General features: G+C 35.7%; 1 protein-coding gene across 3 annotated transcripts in view; it reads right to left on the reverse strand.

Annotated features, from left to right (window-relative positions):
- Window positions 1-2,968: 2,968 nt before the first annotated feature.
- The window catches only part of VGLL3 (vestigial like family member 3), a 54,210-nt gene continuing 39,870 nt past the window's right edge, over window positions 2,969-17,308 (reverse strand). For all 3 annotated transcript variants that reach the window (XM_043448769.1, XM_043448770.1, XM_043448768.1), the window contains exon 4: window positions 2,969-8,941. In XM_043448769.1, coding sequence (XP_043304704.1) covers window positions 8,898-8,941 — 44 coding nt within the window. In that variant the 3' untranslated portion in view covers window positions 2,969-8,897. The remainder of the gene's footprint in view (window positions 8,942-17,308) is intronic.

The raw sequence follows: 17,308 nt of genomic DNA on the forward strand, positions 1-17,308 counted from the left end.
GTGTTAAGTGTATTTTAAGAGGAGGTAGTGGATGGGTGAGTGGGTGGAGACAAAAGGGGGAAATGACAAGATGGAAAAAAATAACTACTGCCACCAAAACATTCTGCTCAAGGCTAAGAGAGTACACCATACAGCTGTTGGCACTCATCAGTATATTTTGCATATTTACATATACAAAGTATTTCCAAACAGCCTTCTGTTTGTTTTAAAATCCCACACGGAGATGTCTGGGAAAGCTGTCACTGCACAAAACTTATTTCCTTGGTGATATTTGCAAAACTGCTTTCAAATTTCTGTATATACAACATAAGAGAGCAAACAGGCACTGTCATTACCCACATTATAGAGAAAGTTCGACTTGTCCATCTACCCATCAGACAACATTCAGTGTGAAACATCCGTATTCTAAGGCAGAGAAAGCACCTGTTTGGTTGAAGCCAATTTTTTATTATTACTTCTGTTTCAATGCAATATGAAACACAAAGATCACCCAGTGATCCTTGACTAGTCCTGAAACCACGAAAGTGTGATTTTCCTCCTTAATGTTTACTCTCATTCTTGATTTAGGGGTTGTTTTTTTGTAAGAAAAATGATAACACTAAATGGATTTCTCATATAGCACCCCCCCTCCTTTTCTTTTGGCAACATAAATCTCCTGAAAACCACACATAGCCCATTTGAAAAAGATTAGGGAACTTCCAGCAGAAGAAATGGGCTAGTTGAAAGTTATATTTTCCTTTCAGCAAGATCCACAAGAAAAGGATAGAATGTCGTGCTTAAAGGGGAACAGATTTTGTATTTTTTGGCAAGATATTAAATCCTCTGTGGCTATATTTGGCTCCCTGCAAATAGTCTCTTGCACAAGTGCAAAGCAAAGATCAATGCTGGTGTTCTTCATTCAGCCACAGCCAAACTTGGTATGGAAAGTAAAACAGTGGGGCTTAAGTGTTGTTTTGAAGAGATTCTAGTTCATTTATTGATCAACAGCATTCCAGAATCTAGGTTCCTACTTTACACATTAAATGTATCAAAACATATTTGCTTTGCATAGCAGTTTTTCCACTGCTTAACTGATAACAGATGGAAGGATTCAATCTGGACAGGAATGTAAAAGCTTTACCACGTCAATGTAGTCATATATGGATAGTTAGTCAAATGCGTATAAACAGGTCAAATAAGATGCTTGGAGACTTAGGACATCACAGGATGGGCATATATTCCCAAAAAAGGAAGCAAAACAATTAAATGGTAGATGATTGTCCCCAGAGAAAACACACTTCAGCTAGGAAGAATCTGCACCAGATGTCCTGGTCTCCACCCCCTTGAGCGCCTCTCTGACATAAACACAATATAACCCTTTGAATTCCAAGGCGCTATAAGAACCACATAAATGTTTGAAATAACAAGAATTTCCGTTATATGCAATTATTTAAGTGAATGTAGATGAATCCTTACACAGATGACCACTGTACACACGGAACGTGCCTTGCTAGTTACAGTGACACATTAAACCCTCTTAGATGAAAGGGCTGAGGACAATTAACTGAAATCCAATACTAACTGTGGTTGGCTGAATAACGCCCTCAAAATGTTCACTTCCTAACCCCCAGAACCTGTGAATATGTTACCTCACATCTAAGGACTTATCTTAAAATGAAGAACTTGAGATGGAGAGATTATTCTAGATTATCCAGGCAGGGGCAATGCAATTACAAAGATCCTTAAACTTGTAAAAGGGAAGCAAAAGAGAGGGTCAGAGTGACACCATATGAGAAGGACTTGACCAGTGGTTCTTGGCACTGAAGATGGAGGAAGAGGCCATGAGCTAAGGACTCGAAACATCAAAGAAACAGTTCTCCCAGAAAGAACGCCGCTGACAACTTGCTTCTAGCCCACTGAGATCAGTACTGGATGTTGGACTTACAGAGCCACCGGATAAATCTGTGTTGCTTTTAGCCATTAAGATTGGTAACTTTTTACAGTAACCACAGAAAACTCATTACACTTGTCTAGTCTGAATATGGCAAATAGTTAAGAAAGCCGGTGTCACGTTATTTTCACTAGTGATGATGAATGTCTACCAACTGAAATGCTGATTTCCAGGCTTTGCATTTACACATCAGAAATTTATTTAACAAGAAAATAGAGGGCCCATCAGGGAACCCCCAGCTTCCTTTAAAAATATATGGTCTTCGACTTCTCCTTTCCAGGGGTATTTCTTCAATGTCAATGAACTGTCAAGAAAGTTTTCCACAGGACTTAACAGCAAGTTCCACATTAACAAATGCAAAAGCAAAACAACCAAGTACACCTCTGCTGAAGAGTTAATTGATAACTTCAGAAGCATTGTATTACAAAGTTCCCAAGCCTGTTATTATGTAATTGATATAGCCCATTTCACTTGCTGTTCTATTATAACCCTTGTTTTGTAACCATACAATTCTTACTACAACACATAAATCCCTTGGCTGTAAAATTAACCTCATTAAAAAAAAAAAAAAAAACCTAAAGTGTTTTAATTTCTAAAGATACTTGTAAGTTGCTTAACTGAATAAGAAGAAAACAGAGAGCTTTAGTTAACTGTCAAGAAATGTGGACAAAACCAAATTGCTACATTAAAATATAAGCATTGAGTTCACATTAAGTTATTTATTGAGCAAACTGAAGATGACATTTGTTTTAACTACAAAGTCCTCCATCATTTTATATCATCAACACATAGTTATGAGACCTATTTGAAGAGTGTATAGAAATACAAAAATGTCTCTTCCTCCAACCTGATGAAAAACAACAAATTATATATATATATATATTTATATATATATATATGATTTTATAGTTAGCTTATAAAGCTAAAATTTTATGAGTTACATATATTTTCTAAATTAAGAATGACAATAGAGCTAAGATTAATTTCTCTTTCTTGGCATGTAAAATGAAGATAGCATAAAATTGCTCATCAAACTAATAAATCTGGATTTGTTTTTATTAAAGGGTTGTAAGATAACATTTCTATTATGTTTTCAGTTCACTTAATCAAGTGACAAATATAAAGCTCATTGTACTATGTATTTTTACAAAAGCTTTCACCTGATCTAAATTTATGTGATGAAAACAGAGTTTATGTTTTCCCTTTCAATATACTCATTTTAAAATGATACAAAGACTTCACATGAAAACCCTTCCCTTAACTGCGTATCCAGAAACATGTATGGAATAGTGATTTTAAATCAGATACCGCATCCAAGATTGTAAACAGTCTAAAAAATTAAATCAAGTGTGTAAATAATCATTAAATTTTGCCCTAGTCATAGCAAAGAAAAAAATGTACAGCTCTATCAATATAAAAAGACATCATAGAAGAGTTCACATCTTATACATATACCAAACAACTAATTAAAGAATCTTGTATTCTAAAAGAGTTATTCTTAGGTCAAAATTTAGTAGTCCAGAAATTGTTAACAAGGAAGCTAACTGATGATGACCTGTCATTTTCTAGAAGGTGTGACCGTTTATTTACACAAGAGAATTGGTAAATTTTACTTACCATTTCTTAAAACTTTTAAAAGAAGATTTGGATAATTGAATTGGATCAAATTAATTTGCAATTTCAAGAGAACACTAGTTTGATCAATTATTTGAAACCATAAAAATATTTTTCAAACAAGCACACACAATGGACAATAAAAGAAATAACAGAATTAAGATATTTTAATTACGACTATTTCTATACTTTGGAAAAGTGTACAGAGGGAAATTCCAAGAGAGCACTAAAAAGAAAAAAACCTACTGACAAATTCTGAAGTGTGTTCTATGCCCAATCTCTAAGATCAAGTCACCAATTAATTAACATTGTGAAACTATTAGGATGTGAGGTTTCTTTGTGGACCTCACCTTTTCCCCACTTTCTAGAGCCTTCCATTTGTGTACAGTTTACATATCCTTCTTCAATATACATTATTTTTCTAATTGTATTGAACTATAGTTGATTTACAATGCTGTGTTAATTTTTTCAATACAATGGTACAGCAAAGTGACTCAGTTAATATATTTATATACATATACATATACACACACACACATATATATGTATATGTCCTTTTCATGTTGTTTGCCATTATGATTTATCACAGGATACTGGATACAGTTCCCTGTGCTACACAGTAGGACCTTGTTGTTTATCAATCCTAAATATATTAGTTTCCATCTGCTAATCCTAAACTCCCAATCCTTACTTCCCTCACCTCACCTCCCCCTTGGCAACCAGAAGTCTGCTCTCTATGTCTGTGAGACTATTTCTTCAACATATACTATTAAACCAAAATTTTACCCTGATTCTTCTAAAATGACTTAAATATTAGTTTTAATCTTTAATAATAAAGGGATCTTGGGCTATGTTTTTAGAGAATATATTTTAATTTCTCTCTCAAAACCCACCTTAAATCTTTTGAAAGATAGGTCTTTTATTCTGGAGGAGGAAAAAATAAAACAACTGAGTCTTTAGGGTCCAGTAAATTACAATTGGCAGGCTGATTTCAGTCTTGGTATCATAGTTTTGGCTTTTCCAGTGTCCTATCTGCTGTTAAGATGCTCAATCACAAGAATTCTAATGGCCATCAATACCTCCCTTATAACCACAATGGCTCAAGCGAACCCCTTCCATCTTCAACAACGGACACAGTGTCAACATCTGCTTCCAATGAAGTTGTTTCTTTTTTCTCAAGTCAAATAAATCTGCTGACTGAGACTGTAAAGAGTTGTTTTTTTTTTTCTCCTCTTTTCATGCGGAAAAATTTTTTTCCACCATATTTTGCAATTTTTCCTCCAAGTTAAAAAAAAACGGCTAACTTCAAAGGAGATGTTTTTATTCTAGGTGCTAAGAAAGCCCAAACTATAATAAAAAAAAAATAATAAAAACTTTGGTGATTTCATGAAACTGTCACTTTCATTTTGGAGACAATAATCACAGGATTCTGGATGAATACAAGTCTGAAATGTAAGAAAACTCAGAGTTGGACCTATATACCACTAAGAAGTTAATTTATTTTCCTTCATAAACAGCACATTAAGATATCAGAAATAATTAAGAAATTTACATTTTCTCTTCAACATCTAGTAGAAGACAAAGATTCTCTTGCAACGATTTCTTACATAAAAGCACAGCTGTATATCAACTTTCTATAGATATGGGTGTGTAAAGAAAAGGGACACTTGGGAGCGCAATTTGATTATTTACTTACTCAGCTGACAGATACTTGAGGAATCTGTCATTAACTGAATGTCTACTATGAGCCATGTTATTGAGTGTGTGTGTGTGTGTGTGTGTGTGTGTGTGTGTGTGTGTGTGTGTGTGTGTGTGTGTGTGTGTGTGTAATATAATTTCCAACCTTCCTAGCCTGCCAGTTAGGTATTATTATCCTACTTTACTCACGAGATAAATAAATGAAGCCCCAAAACACACATCTAATTGTGGCTAAGCCAGAATTCAGAAAATGATCAATGTCCAAGTCAATTTTTTTTCATTGATTCATTGCTTCTCTATTCACCCTCCAGTCAGAATTGTAACATAAATACTGTCCTTTTCTACTGCTTAGTGTCACTGACCCATTTTCTTAATTTGGCATATATTATGTAACCAAGGGCTACTCAGTAAGGGACAGAATGCAGTTTCTTAAAATACAGTATCTGATTGCTATTTGCATAATAAATAAGGAGCTTCATAACGGCACATTTTATGCCAGTGCCTGGAACTGTTTTTTTTTTTTAAAGGTTGTTACAACATGAAAGAAATTAATTTCTGTTACTCCCAATCCACTTGTTCTCATGGCAAAATGTAGAGTAATTCCTGTTACTTTTTGCTTAAAATAATAATGCACATAAGATGAAAGAGGGGAGAAAAATTAAAGGGGAAAGTTAAGAAGGGATTGTTAGCCTTATTAAGAAGAAACATTGATTTTTAAACATTTAGAGGTGCTTTTCAAATTAACAGTGAGGAACCAAATAACTTGTTCGGATCTAACTAGTCACTATTTTATTGCTCCTCAGATCAAGATAGCTTAGTGGTCAAAGCATAGATTAGACGGAAAATCAATGAGATAATTTCCTAGGGTCTAGCTCACAGATCTTTAGAAAGCTTGAATAAAGACTAATTTGTAAAATAACCAAAAGCAAAATGTTTCCAAATGAAACTGGAGAGGGAAATGGTAGCCCTCAATAATGCAGTCTGGAAACCTCTGAGATAAACAGTATCATTTTGGTGGGAGAAAATCCATCCAGAGAATGACAGCATTTAAAACTTAAACTCAGATTATCATACTAAATTACAACTCATCCCTTGTATGACATCTGGTGATTTTGGTAATAATGATAACAAAGGCATGTCAGACAATCACAGAGACACACCCATTCTTCTGTGACTTAGATTTAGATCCATTCTTTGTATATGCAAGGATCCAATCTTTGCAAAGTGCCAACACCACCCAGGCCTGTTTTCAGTGGGAGATCTTATTCACAAATCTCTCCTGCATACAGCAGAATTTAGGTCCCTAACTTTTCTTGGGTCCTCAGAGCCGAGGAATATTTTACTAGATAGCTACCAGGAGTGACACACGGCCCAGTGCCACCCTAAATTTAGGGTGAAGCTACCTGTCAGCTCTCTCTCCTTCAACTCAATTCACTAGAGAGTAAGGAAAGAAGCAGAGAGTTGAAATATTTCTTCTCAAAATTGGGAAAATCCAATTGAGTGATCTGAATGAACTGGAATACCACACAATTCTAAGAGAAACTGCAAAGTTAACAGGTTCCAAGGGAAGAAGAGAAAAATAAATAATCCCCACTGAACTACCCCATGGAAGCTGCTGAACACTGGCCTTTGAGAATTCAGGAGGATACAAAATAAACCCATTTTAAAGATTCATTAAACCTTGTGCTACACAGATAAAGGCAGAGTACAAATAACTATATCAAATTAAACTGCAGATCAAAATGTAGATAATTTAATCAAGCCACTCCCTAGAAATCTAAGTTCATATCATTAGTAAGTGGACGATTCCTTAAGTTTAGACCTCACATTAGGTAAACGTGTATACCATGTCAAAGGGAGTCTGGTTAAGAAGAAATATAGTGATGAAAATACAAGAGAGGGCATGAATTTATAACTAATAAGATGCACCAGGAAAGAAAACTATGGAACAACAGGGAAATATTTGAAAATGATCTGTGAGAATTTTGCCTAGCTAAGCAGACTGTGTTGTTCTTATACCTAAAATGTTCACACATATAAGTTATACTATTTAAGATAGGAAATGAAATTTCACTAAACATTTAATTTCACATGGATGAGGACAGGGATGGAAAAAATTTGAGAAACATTTTTGACAAACTAAAACATCTATGTAACACAACTTTTTTAACATGACCCAACTCTGGAAGCATCTGAAAGAATGGACTTTATATTGAAAGTTTTTAAAATATCAATAACTGCTTTTTGATAATCCTAATCTTTTCCTAATAGTATTTTAATGATAATCCTAACTTTTTCTTATTTAGATCCTGAGGGCCATGTCAAGTTGAATCCTGAGTCCCCAGTAATAAATTTCAAATAATAAATTGCTAATTTATTAACTTAATTTCAGTAATTATAGTATAAATCCCAATTTAAATATATCTTGCCCCCAATTTTTTTCTTAAAAAGAATCAGATCAATTAAAACCAGAATTAAATAAGACTTGCAAAAACCTTTTTTAAAACAGTACATATGAAATACATTAACCTTCAACTTATAATGATGGATAAAACTCTCAGAAATAGCCACTGAGTGAAAGGTTTTGTCATGGGTCTAGTACTTTCCCAAACAGAATCCTTTCAAACTATCTTCAGGAAAAACTCACTTAATGAATAATTATAAACAAGAAAAATAAGTCACTGGCACTCAAAGATAGCATGGTTAAATGCTTTCCCCCCCGCCCCCAGTAGCTGGTTGTAAATTCTGGTTCCATTTTATCAAAGTTGGATGGACTACAAAGATAATTATATACTTCAGGCAAACTCTCCATCTGATTGAAAGTTTATGAAAACTTTCTTAGTCAACCTCCAAGCAGTCTTTGGGAGAAATTAAAGTAATGAATAGCTTTTTAGTGTGATCATTAAAAAACTTCCTTTTCAAGCTACACATGTAACTCAGAACTAAGTAAGCTATCATGGAATTAAATCTTCACTGAGACTTAATGTGAAACAATACTATATTGGCTTGGCTATGGTGCTACTTTTGTAAAAAGGAGAAACTATCACACATTTGAGGTAACTTAGAGCACAGAGCATATCACAGATATCTTAGAGACAAGCATTTTAAACACTTTAGCCAGTGCTTCTCTGAGAGCAAGTTCTTTAAACAGAACTTAACAATTTTTACAATATTAAAAAAAAATCCCTCAAAAATAGCCCATCAATGCTAAATCAAACTTCCCATATTTTTACAAAAATAGAAGAACATAGAAATACAAAATTGTATTCCTGAAAGAATGAATATTTTCTTTGTGGTTCATTGTTTCCTGACAAGGTAATTGGTTCAAAAAGAAGGAAAAAAAAAAAAAGTCAAACCAAAAATTAAAATATGTATTGATAAAAGCAAAACAAAAAAAAAAAAGAGAGAGAGAGAGTTGCACAGTTGGCAAAGGCTCAGATGAGGGAAAGAAATAAACAAAAATGCTTTTCTTCAATGTCTAGGACTCATTCTGCTTTCTCAAGAAAAGGCTCCAAACCAAAGTCAGCTGGAGAGCACTTCCTCTTTTCCTTCCGCGTCTAATATGTCCCGCTGCAGAATGACAGTCCCTGGCAGCATCTTTTCCCAGTGGGCCCATGGATTCATGCTCCAATTTAACTTGATAACACTGTGTGCTTCAGTACCACGGTGATTCCTTGCCCTTGTCCTGATGCTGTAGACCTAGGAAAGGTGTGAGAAATAGAAAAGTATCAATATGTGTAGCACTTGAGAATGGGCATTTTCTACAACGCCCTAGATACAGAAACCAAAGTGACAACTGAGCTCCCAAGTTTCAAAAAGCCAACCAGTAAGTGACCAGGAAAACTCGAGACTGGAGCAGCGCTGTCAGCACAGGGCACATTCTTTACTGTGGCTTTTATCTTACTACAGTAGGTGTGCATAATAAATAAAATAATATAAATGAAGCTTTCTTATTTCTGATCTCAAAAGGAACTGATAAGGGAAAAAAATGATACAAGTGAGCTCTGGGGCGTATTTAGGCAGCGCTTCAGTTAACACTTTTCAGCAAACATCAGATGGTAGTTTTGGACTAAGGTAGGGAACTAAATATACTTATTTTTATTTTTCTCTCTTCCAGAAAATATTTTGTGTGTGTGCATTCAGTCATGTCCAACTCTTTGTGACCCCATCGACTGTAGTCCGCCAGGCTCCTCTGTCCATGGAATTCTCCAGGCAAGAATACTGGAGTGGGTAGCCATTCCCTTCTCCGGGGGATCTTCCCAACGCAGGAATTGAACCCAGGTCTCTTGCATTGTGAGCAGATTCTTTACCATTTGAGCCACCAGGGAAGCCCCACTAAAGCATCTGTAGTGATTTTATTTCTTGTCTTTCAACTTGTCAAATAACTGTGTAAAGCAATGGGTGTCATTACAAAACAGATACAATTAGGCAGTCATTATGGAGTCATTAAGACACTAAACAAATTACATAAAATGAAAAGGAACAAAAGGGAGTCGAAGAAGCACCTCATAGAACCACAAGGCACGATCTTTGGTTTTATAGCATTTGTGTACTGGGAAAAAGCAACTCTTTCTGAATGCCAAATGATTAGTTCCATCTTAAGTTTTATCTCCTGTACTACCATTATGTTTAGACAGAGAGTCCACAGTTTCCCTTTCCCATTTCAAAAGAAGAGGAGGAGGAAGAAAAAAAAATAAAGAGGATCTGGGTCATATCCACTCACTCTAAGTTTGCTTTATTTATTTTCAAATAATTTTGTGGCCAGAATAATTTGCAACCTGACAAAGTCTCCGTTGGGTGACTTTTATAATCTAAACCACCTTAACCGACAATCTGCTGACTGCATAAATATTTTTTTCATTATTAGAACGTCTCATCTTCTGTATGACTCAGTATTTTCCACACTTGAAGACCCCATCAATCTATAGAATGTCAGCACTGCAAGTCATGAATAGTGTTGGAATCATCAAGTGGTTTGAGTGTCTTTTTTTCTTCTTAAACAAAAGCAATCCCTAGTTTGCCTTGCAAAGAGAGATGACTCCACCAAAATCATGTTAGCCTTTTTCTGTGGACAAGGATTATGTTACTTAACATAGTCCTAAATATTCTAATCAGAGTTAGTGGCTGGATAACTCTCGCTCTTCAACTGTTTTGTTTCCAAGTTTGCATTATCCAAAGCAAACCTTAAAAAATCAATTCACCTATGGCCTACAACATATTAAATGGCTAATGTTGTCCTTTTGGCTTTATTTCTTCTCAGTGATGGGACATAAATATAACTTTTCCTTTGATTACCAGGTATCCATACTTGTAAATCTCAAAGTAAGTATAAAGAAAAGGAACAACCACAGACAAAAGACTCTACTACTAGTAAGTTGTAACAGGGCTATGATTTTTCTTGTTAAACACTTGTTGAAGGAAGATCAAAATATTTAAGAATCAGTCAGTACACTTAGTTTTCCCAGTGGTGAAGGAGACAAAATCATTAACCCATGATTCTTAATGGGGTCTTGTTGTTCATTCACTAAGACATGCCCCACTCTTTTTAACCCCATGAACTGCAGCATGCCAGAATCCTCTGTCCTCCACAATCTCCTACAGTTTGCTCAAATTCCTGTTCATTGAGTCAGTGATGCTATCTAACCATACGATCCTCTGCCACCCCCATTCTCCTTTGCCTTCAGTCTTTCCCAACATAAGAGTCTATTTCAATGAGTCAGCTCTTCACATCAGCTGGCCAAACTACTGGAGCTTCAGCTTTAGCACCAGTCCTTTCAACCAATATTCAGAGTTGATTTCCTTTAGGATTGACTGGTTTGATCTCCTGGCTGTCCAAGGGACTCTCAAGAGTCATCTCCAACACCACAGTTTGAAAGCATCAATTCTTCAGTGCTCAGCCTTCTTTGTGGTCCAGCTTTCACACTCATACACGACTTCTGTAAAAACCATACTTTTGACTGTACAGACCTTTGCTGGCAAAGTGATGTCTTTTCTTTTTAATATGCTGTCTAGGTTTTTTCATAGCTTTCCTTCCAAGGAGCAACAGTCTTTTGATTTCATGGCTGTAGTCACTGTCCACAGTGATTTTGTGCTCCAGTTGCTTTAGTCGTGTCCAACTCTTTGCGACCGTATGGGCTATAGCCCGCCAGGCTCCTCTGTCCATGGGATTCTCCAGGCAAGAATACTGGAAGGAGTTGTCATGCCCTCCTCCAGGGGATATTCCCAACCCAGGGATCAAACTTAAGTCTCCTGTGTCTCCTGCATTGCAGGTGAATTCTTACTGCTGAGCCACCAGGGAAGCTCCCACAGTGATTTTAGAGTCCAAGAAAAGAAAATCTGTCCACTTTTTCCCCTTCCATTTGCCATGAAGTGAGGGAATTGGATGCATGTATCTTTAATCCATGATCCTTACACAATCTACAGATACTTGGGGGTTCCCCAAATTTTCTTACAAGAACATAAAATTCACTCTACTATTATTTTGCTACTACTCAGGCTTTTTTTTTTTTTTTTGCTTCTCACTCATCTAACTCAAACCTATATGAAATTAGTTTATAACACATTTTGAAATCTACTTACTGGCTTGCTGAAATCACCCATGTTTATCTCTTGATATTAGTAACTCAGTTTTAGGTTTATTGTTTACTCTGTGATATGTTCAGAGAAAGTAAAATAAACATCACAATGCCAATGTTAGCAAATACTTTCTTAGGGCTGAACACACTAGACATTGTGCTATTTTATGTGAAATATCTCATTTAATGCTTCCAATCATGCTATATATATATTTATATTTTATGGATATATATATTCATTTTACAAATGAGAAAACTGAGAGAAGAGAGGTTATGCCAACTATTATGTGGTAGAACCAGGACTGAAAGTTGGTGGTCTGATATCAGAGTCAATGGTTTCAACCACAATGTATATGGCTCCCCTTTTGTGCATTATATTGTCTGTAGGCTGTGACACCAGCCTGTATTCTTGCAATTCCCTGAGTCAAAATCCTTTCATTAAATCAATTCAAAGAAAAGTCAATACATTTTAATTATTGATTTTTGCACTATTTAGAAACACCCTGATTTATCAGAACTGATACCAGTGTTAATAAAATAGCTCTGTGCTTTTTTTTTTAAACTATACATTTGCAAAGCTTTTCTAAGTCACAGAAGATGATTACACAGTAGTTTGTTATCCTTCAGATCGTGTAACAGGACATGTTTTATGAACAGATGTGTAACCAATCCTCCCTGCCCCCACCCAAATCAACTGCCACAGTATGAAATCTGAAGACATAGGGTGGCCGTCTAACCCAAGATGTGTTTGTCAGAAATGGGACCAAAGAATAAAGACATCACACTGCTGGATTCAGAGTTTGAGAGTCTGAGATCAAGTCAGGAGAAAACCCTGAAAGAAAACACAAGCCCACAGACCCAGCTTCTCCCTTCAGTTCCAATACCACCACCACCTGACCATCAAAAGAGAAAAGAAAAACCAAATCCAGGGACAGAACAACTGAAGTACAAACACAGGAAAGATACACTGAATACTCAGGAGTAGGAAAGACGCTTTGGTTAAAAGAGATCATATTAGGATTTCCCTTTAAAATTTGAAGAATCTGACTATATAACAAGGCATTGTAACTCATTTTCTAGCTGAAATTTTTGGGAGCCTATTGCTTCACAGATTTCTTCTCTTGCAAATAAACCTCTGGGAATAAGGAAGTGGACTTGGCAGCAGGGTGTGCCTAAGCAGAGAAAGCCTAGAAACTTCCCCCACCCTTGTTTCCTTCAGCTCCTAGGTGTCTGATGAAAAGATCTTAAAGTTCCCATGAGCTCCTCAAACAAGCTGCTTCAGAGAGATTTCTGCAGGCCTGCCTCTTTATCCCATAGCTGTGATGTGGGCACCCCATGGCATAAAAAAGGACATGAGCCACCCCAGCTGAGCACCTCAGAGGCATCACAGACTTTAGGAAGCCAAACGGAGTAAATAGTCATCAGTGGAGCACCGTATGGAGAACGCACAGGGAAATGGAGGGAGAGAGGATATGTCTGCAAACAAAAGCAAGACAGGAATGAAATGACAAAGCTAAGAAGCAGACAGCAAGCACTTAATCAACAATGTTCATGATATGACTGACTGGGGAAACAGAGGCAATCCCTAGGGAGAGAGCGAGGGAAGCATCTGAGAAGAGGGTTCAACTGGAAGTGGGACAGGGTTTTAAACTGAGCAATGAAGAAATCATTGGGCTGGACTACAAATACTCAGAATTGATGAAGTAATTATAGCACAGGGAACTACAGTCAATATCCTCTAAAGGAAATGAATATGAAAAAGAATGTATATACAACTTAGTCACTTTGCTATATAGCAGAAATTAACAACACTGTAAATCAACTATACTTGAATAAAATAAATTTAGAGAAAATGAATTGAAAAGCTAAATTTTCTGCTACTGGGTAGAAGTAAATAATAAACTGGCTTACTGAAAATGTTATACGCCAGCACACCTGAGTTTTAGGACCATGTGATCATCAGTCATATCCACTAGAAAAGCATATCCTACTTCTAAAGAAGAATAATCCCTTGACAACATCACTGACTATCACTCTTAAGTAACTTTAATATGATTCCAATTAATTTTATTGCTGGAGATAAAAGAGGTAATGTGGTAACCATGCACTGGTGAATATGCTGTTGAAAAAAAGAGAAGAAAAATAGGAACATAAAACCTGGATGTGCAGGTGGAATATTTTATGACTGAAAAGTATAGAAAATACTTAATCGAAAACTTAGTTTCATAGATATTAAGAGTCTAGAAAACCCCTGTGGATCAGACTGCTTGATACTATGTTAAAAGACGCTGGTGGTTTATTTCTACATTTAAAACATGAATACCTGCTTCATCCTTGCTTTAATAGAGAAAAGCCATAATTATCACAAATATAAATATACACGATGCTGTACTGGATGCTATATCAAAATACCCAGCCTTCACCAACAGCCTAACATCTAACACTGACACATTGTCAAATGATAACAAGCTACATGATATGAGAGACAGTCACATTATCTTCTTCTACTTTATAAAATTATCACTGATAATTATCATACAATTGCATTTGTTTGAACACTTGGGCAACCAGTGTAAATGCTAATGAAGAATGTTTAAATAAGATCTAGATGGGGGTAGTACCTTAACACTAGTGAAGGGATAAAAATAAGAGTGGGGGGCCATTCAATTTGGGAACTGATTTCATTGCAGGTAAATATCAAGACAGATCATGTTTAAGCATCAGGAAGAATTCCCTTCATTTGTTTTTAAAACTTCAAAAAAAAAAAAACCCTCGAAATATCATAGATTTTTGTTTAAGGATCAAGTTATAAAGTATTTAGAAAGTAAAAGTTCTATATAATGTACCCTGTCATCACACAACTTGCTGAGTATACTTCAGATGTACATACATACACCACTGTTTATCCTATGTGACAACAATGCTTATTTCACCAGCAATATTGACTTGCAAAACCATTTCCTGTCAGTGTATGTCGATCAACTCTTTTGAAGAATATTAATTCTTCAATATGCACAATGTTCATTCTTCCCTGTACCATATATTACTCAATTCCATATAGATAGGCATCATTTGAATATACACACACACACAGTGTGTGTGCATATAAAAGTATATTTGCTGCTTATGTGAATATTTTGGTAGATAAGATAGCTTCCTGAAAATACATTTGTATAATTGCTGAACCCAAGCGTATAAATATATTTATACTTATATATTTCATGGTGAGTGGTAAAAGTCTCAGGAAGTTTGCATCAACATTCATATTTTTACTATTATCATTATTATAGATTCAATGTATCTAATTGTTTCAATTTGCATTCCTTCAGTTCTCCTGAAGGTGAACATTACATGATTTAGTATTTCTCCCTCTATGTTTTATCTTTTGAGTGACTTTCTATGCTTTGATTAATAACAAAATAATTTCCTCATTGATTTCTAAATGCTTTTTGTATATTAGGTATATTAGTTAGTATTTTTTTTTCATGTATCACACACATTTTTGGCCAATTTAATGAACACTACCTCCATACTTACTACTTAAACTTTGGACAATAATTATTTTAAAAGTCATCACAAACAAGAATGTATTCTTGAACCAGACCAAAGATTAAATTTGTTAAACTGAATTACAATTATCCACGTATCATTACAACTCCTACATACTAAAACAATGACAAAATATACCTAACTATGATAGCACAATCATTTATTAGCAGAGGGCACATCCTCAGTGAGTAGAGGTATTTTCCTGGGTATATTCAGAATTGTCTTAAAATTTCCATGTAGTAGTCTTGTCAGAAACAATGAGGTGAAAGCTGTCTAAACCTGTCAAAATATCTTCAATTCATATTCAAAAGAGAAGGAAAAATTCAAAGCCCATTGAACTTGATGTTACTGGTAGACCGTAATTTACTACATTAGTGGAAGAAGCACGGGACCCATACACCTGAGGCCAAGAGTGCAGGTGACTAGCCGTTCAGGGGCCAGGTGTCTCCCTCTGCTCCTGGCCCAAGCGGCAAGCACACTTAGTCTGCCTTCTCAGAACCCTGCTCCCCCAAAAACCACAAACTCGTGCACTGACTCTCCAGCTTTTGCCCTTACCGATATCCATTTCCTCAGATTCCTGCACTTTAAATGCTCAGCTGGGAGGGAACTGGCAAGTACTTTAAGCATCAGGATATGTAATTACAAATCTGAACCAGTCATTCTACAACTGACCTTTTGGAAAAATATAAAATACAAATCATAGAGTTGATAGTTTTTTTGTTACTGTTGTTCTCTGTTTTTTAAATTTTCATTGGAGTATCGTTGCTTTACAATGCTGTGTTAGCTTCTGCTGTTTCAGCAAGTGAATCAGGTATACGTACACATTATCTACTCTCTTTTGAATTTCCTTCCCACTTAGGTCACCACAGAGCATTGAGTAGAGTTTTTGATCATAGCAGCAATTTACCATGCTCAAAACATGAATGTCAGTGTGATAACCTCTTGGCTGAGAGAAGCTGGGGCCCAGGAGGTGCAATATGGTGTGGAGACACTGCTCAGCAAGTCAGTGACCTCAATTTCAAAAGCAGATAAAAAGTAACTTTGAAGACAGAAACAAAGAATAAAGGAAAAAAGGAATGGGGAAGAGTGAAATAAAATACCTCCTGTAATTTCTTCTACAGACTTTCCCCCAGAACTGGAGAGGAACAAGACCAAAAAAAAAAAAAAAAGAAACGCCTGGATCATTTATTGTAACTAAAACCACAAGTTATAATACTCTCAAGAGATTCTAACTATCCAGACATCTGCTGGATAACAAATGCAGCCAAACATGCATCTTTAAAAAGGTTTCTAGGTTATGCAGTGACAGCTTTACGATCCAGAAAATAGATAATCCAACCAGAGGAAGAGGTAATCTGGATCCACTGCTTATCCATAAAACCTTAATTAGGGACACAACATCAGAACAGCAAGTATTCTACCTGAAACTATGAGTTAGTTAAGCACTCTCAAATTTTAACTGCAAAAGCACAATGTATTTTTTATGCCTACTTAGTTTAAGCAACCATTCTCCCCATTAAATTAAAGCATATTGGAAAATATTCAGTAAGAATGAGACATGTTGCATATAGATCAATTCTTCATTGACATCAGTAATTTTTCATCTCACTTCTCTGTGACATGAACACAAGGGTGCTCTCTGACATATTCCAGAAACCTCTGTCCAATCAAAGCAAACATAAATAGGGCTTCAATGACTGTGAAGATGCTAAGTGTCATCTGATAGTGCTCAAACAAGGCAGCTATGAAAATAAGCATTATAACACATGCTTGTGGTTGACAAAATTAAATCCCTACTATATCAGGCTGTAACCAAACAAACAAACAAACAAAAAAATGGCATATTTTGGCCTCTCATCGGTCTCTTGCAAGAATTTTTTTGGTCATCTTTTTGCCAAGGAATTCAGAACATGTTGGCCACAGACTGTTTGTGAAACATTAT

This window comes from Cervus canadensis, chromosome 27 (genome assembly GCF_019320065.1).
Source record: "Cervus canadensis isolate Bull #8, Minnesota chromosome 27, ASM1932006v1, whole genome shotgun sequence".
Lineage (NCBI taxonomy): Eukaryota > Metazoa > Chordata > Mammalia > Artiodactyla > Cervidae > Cervus > Cervus canadensis.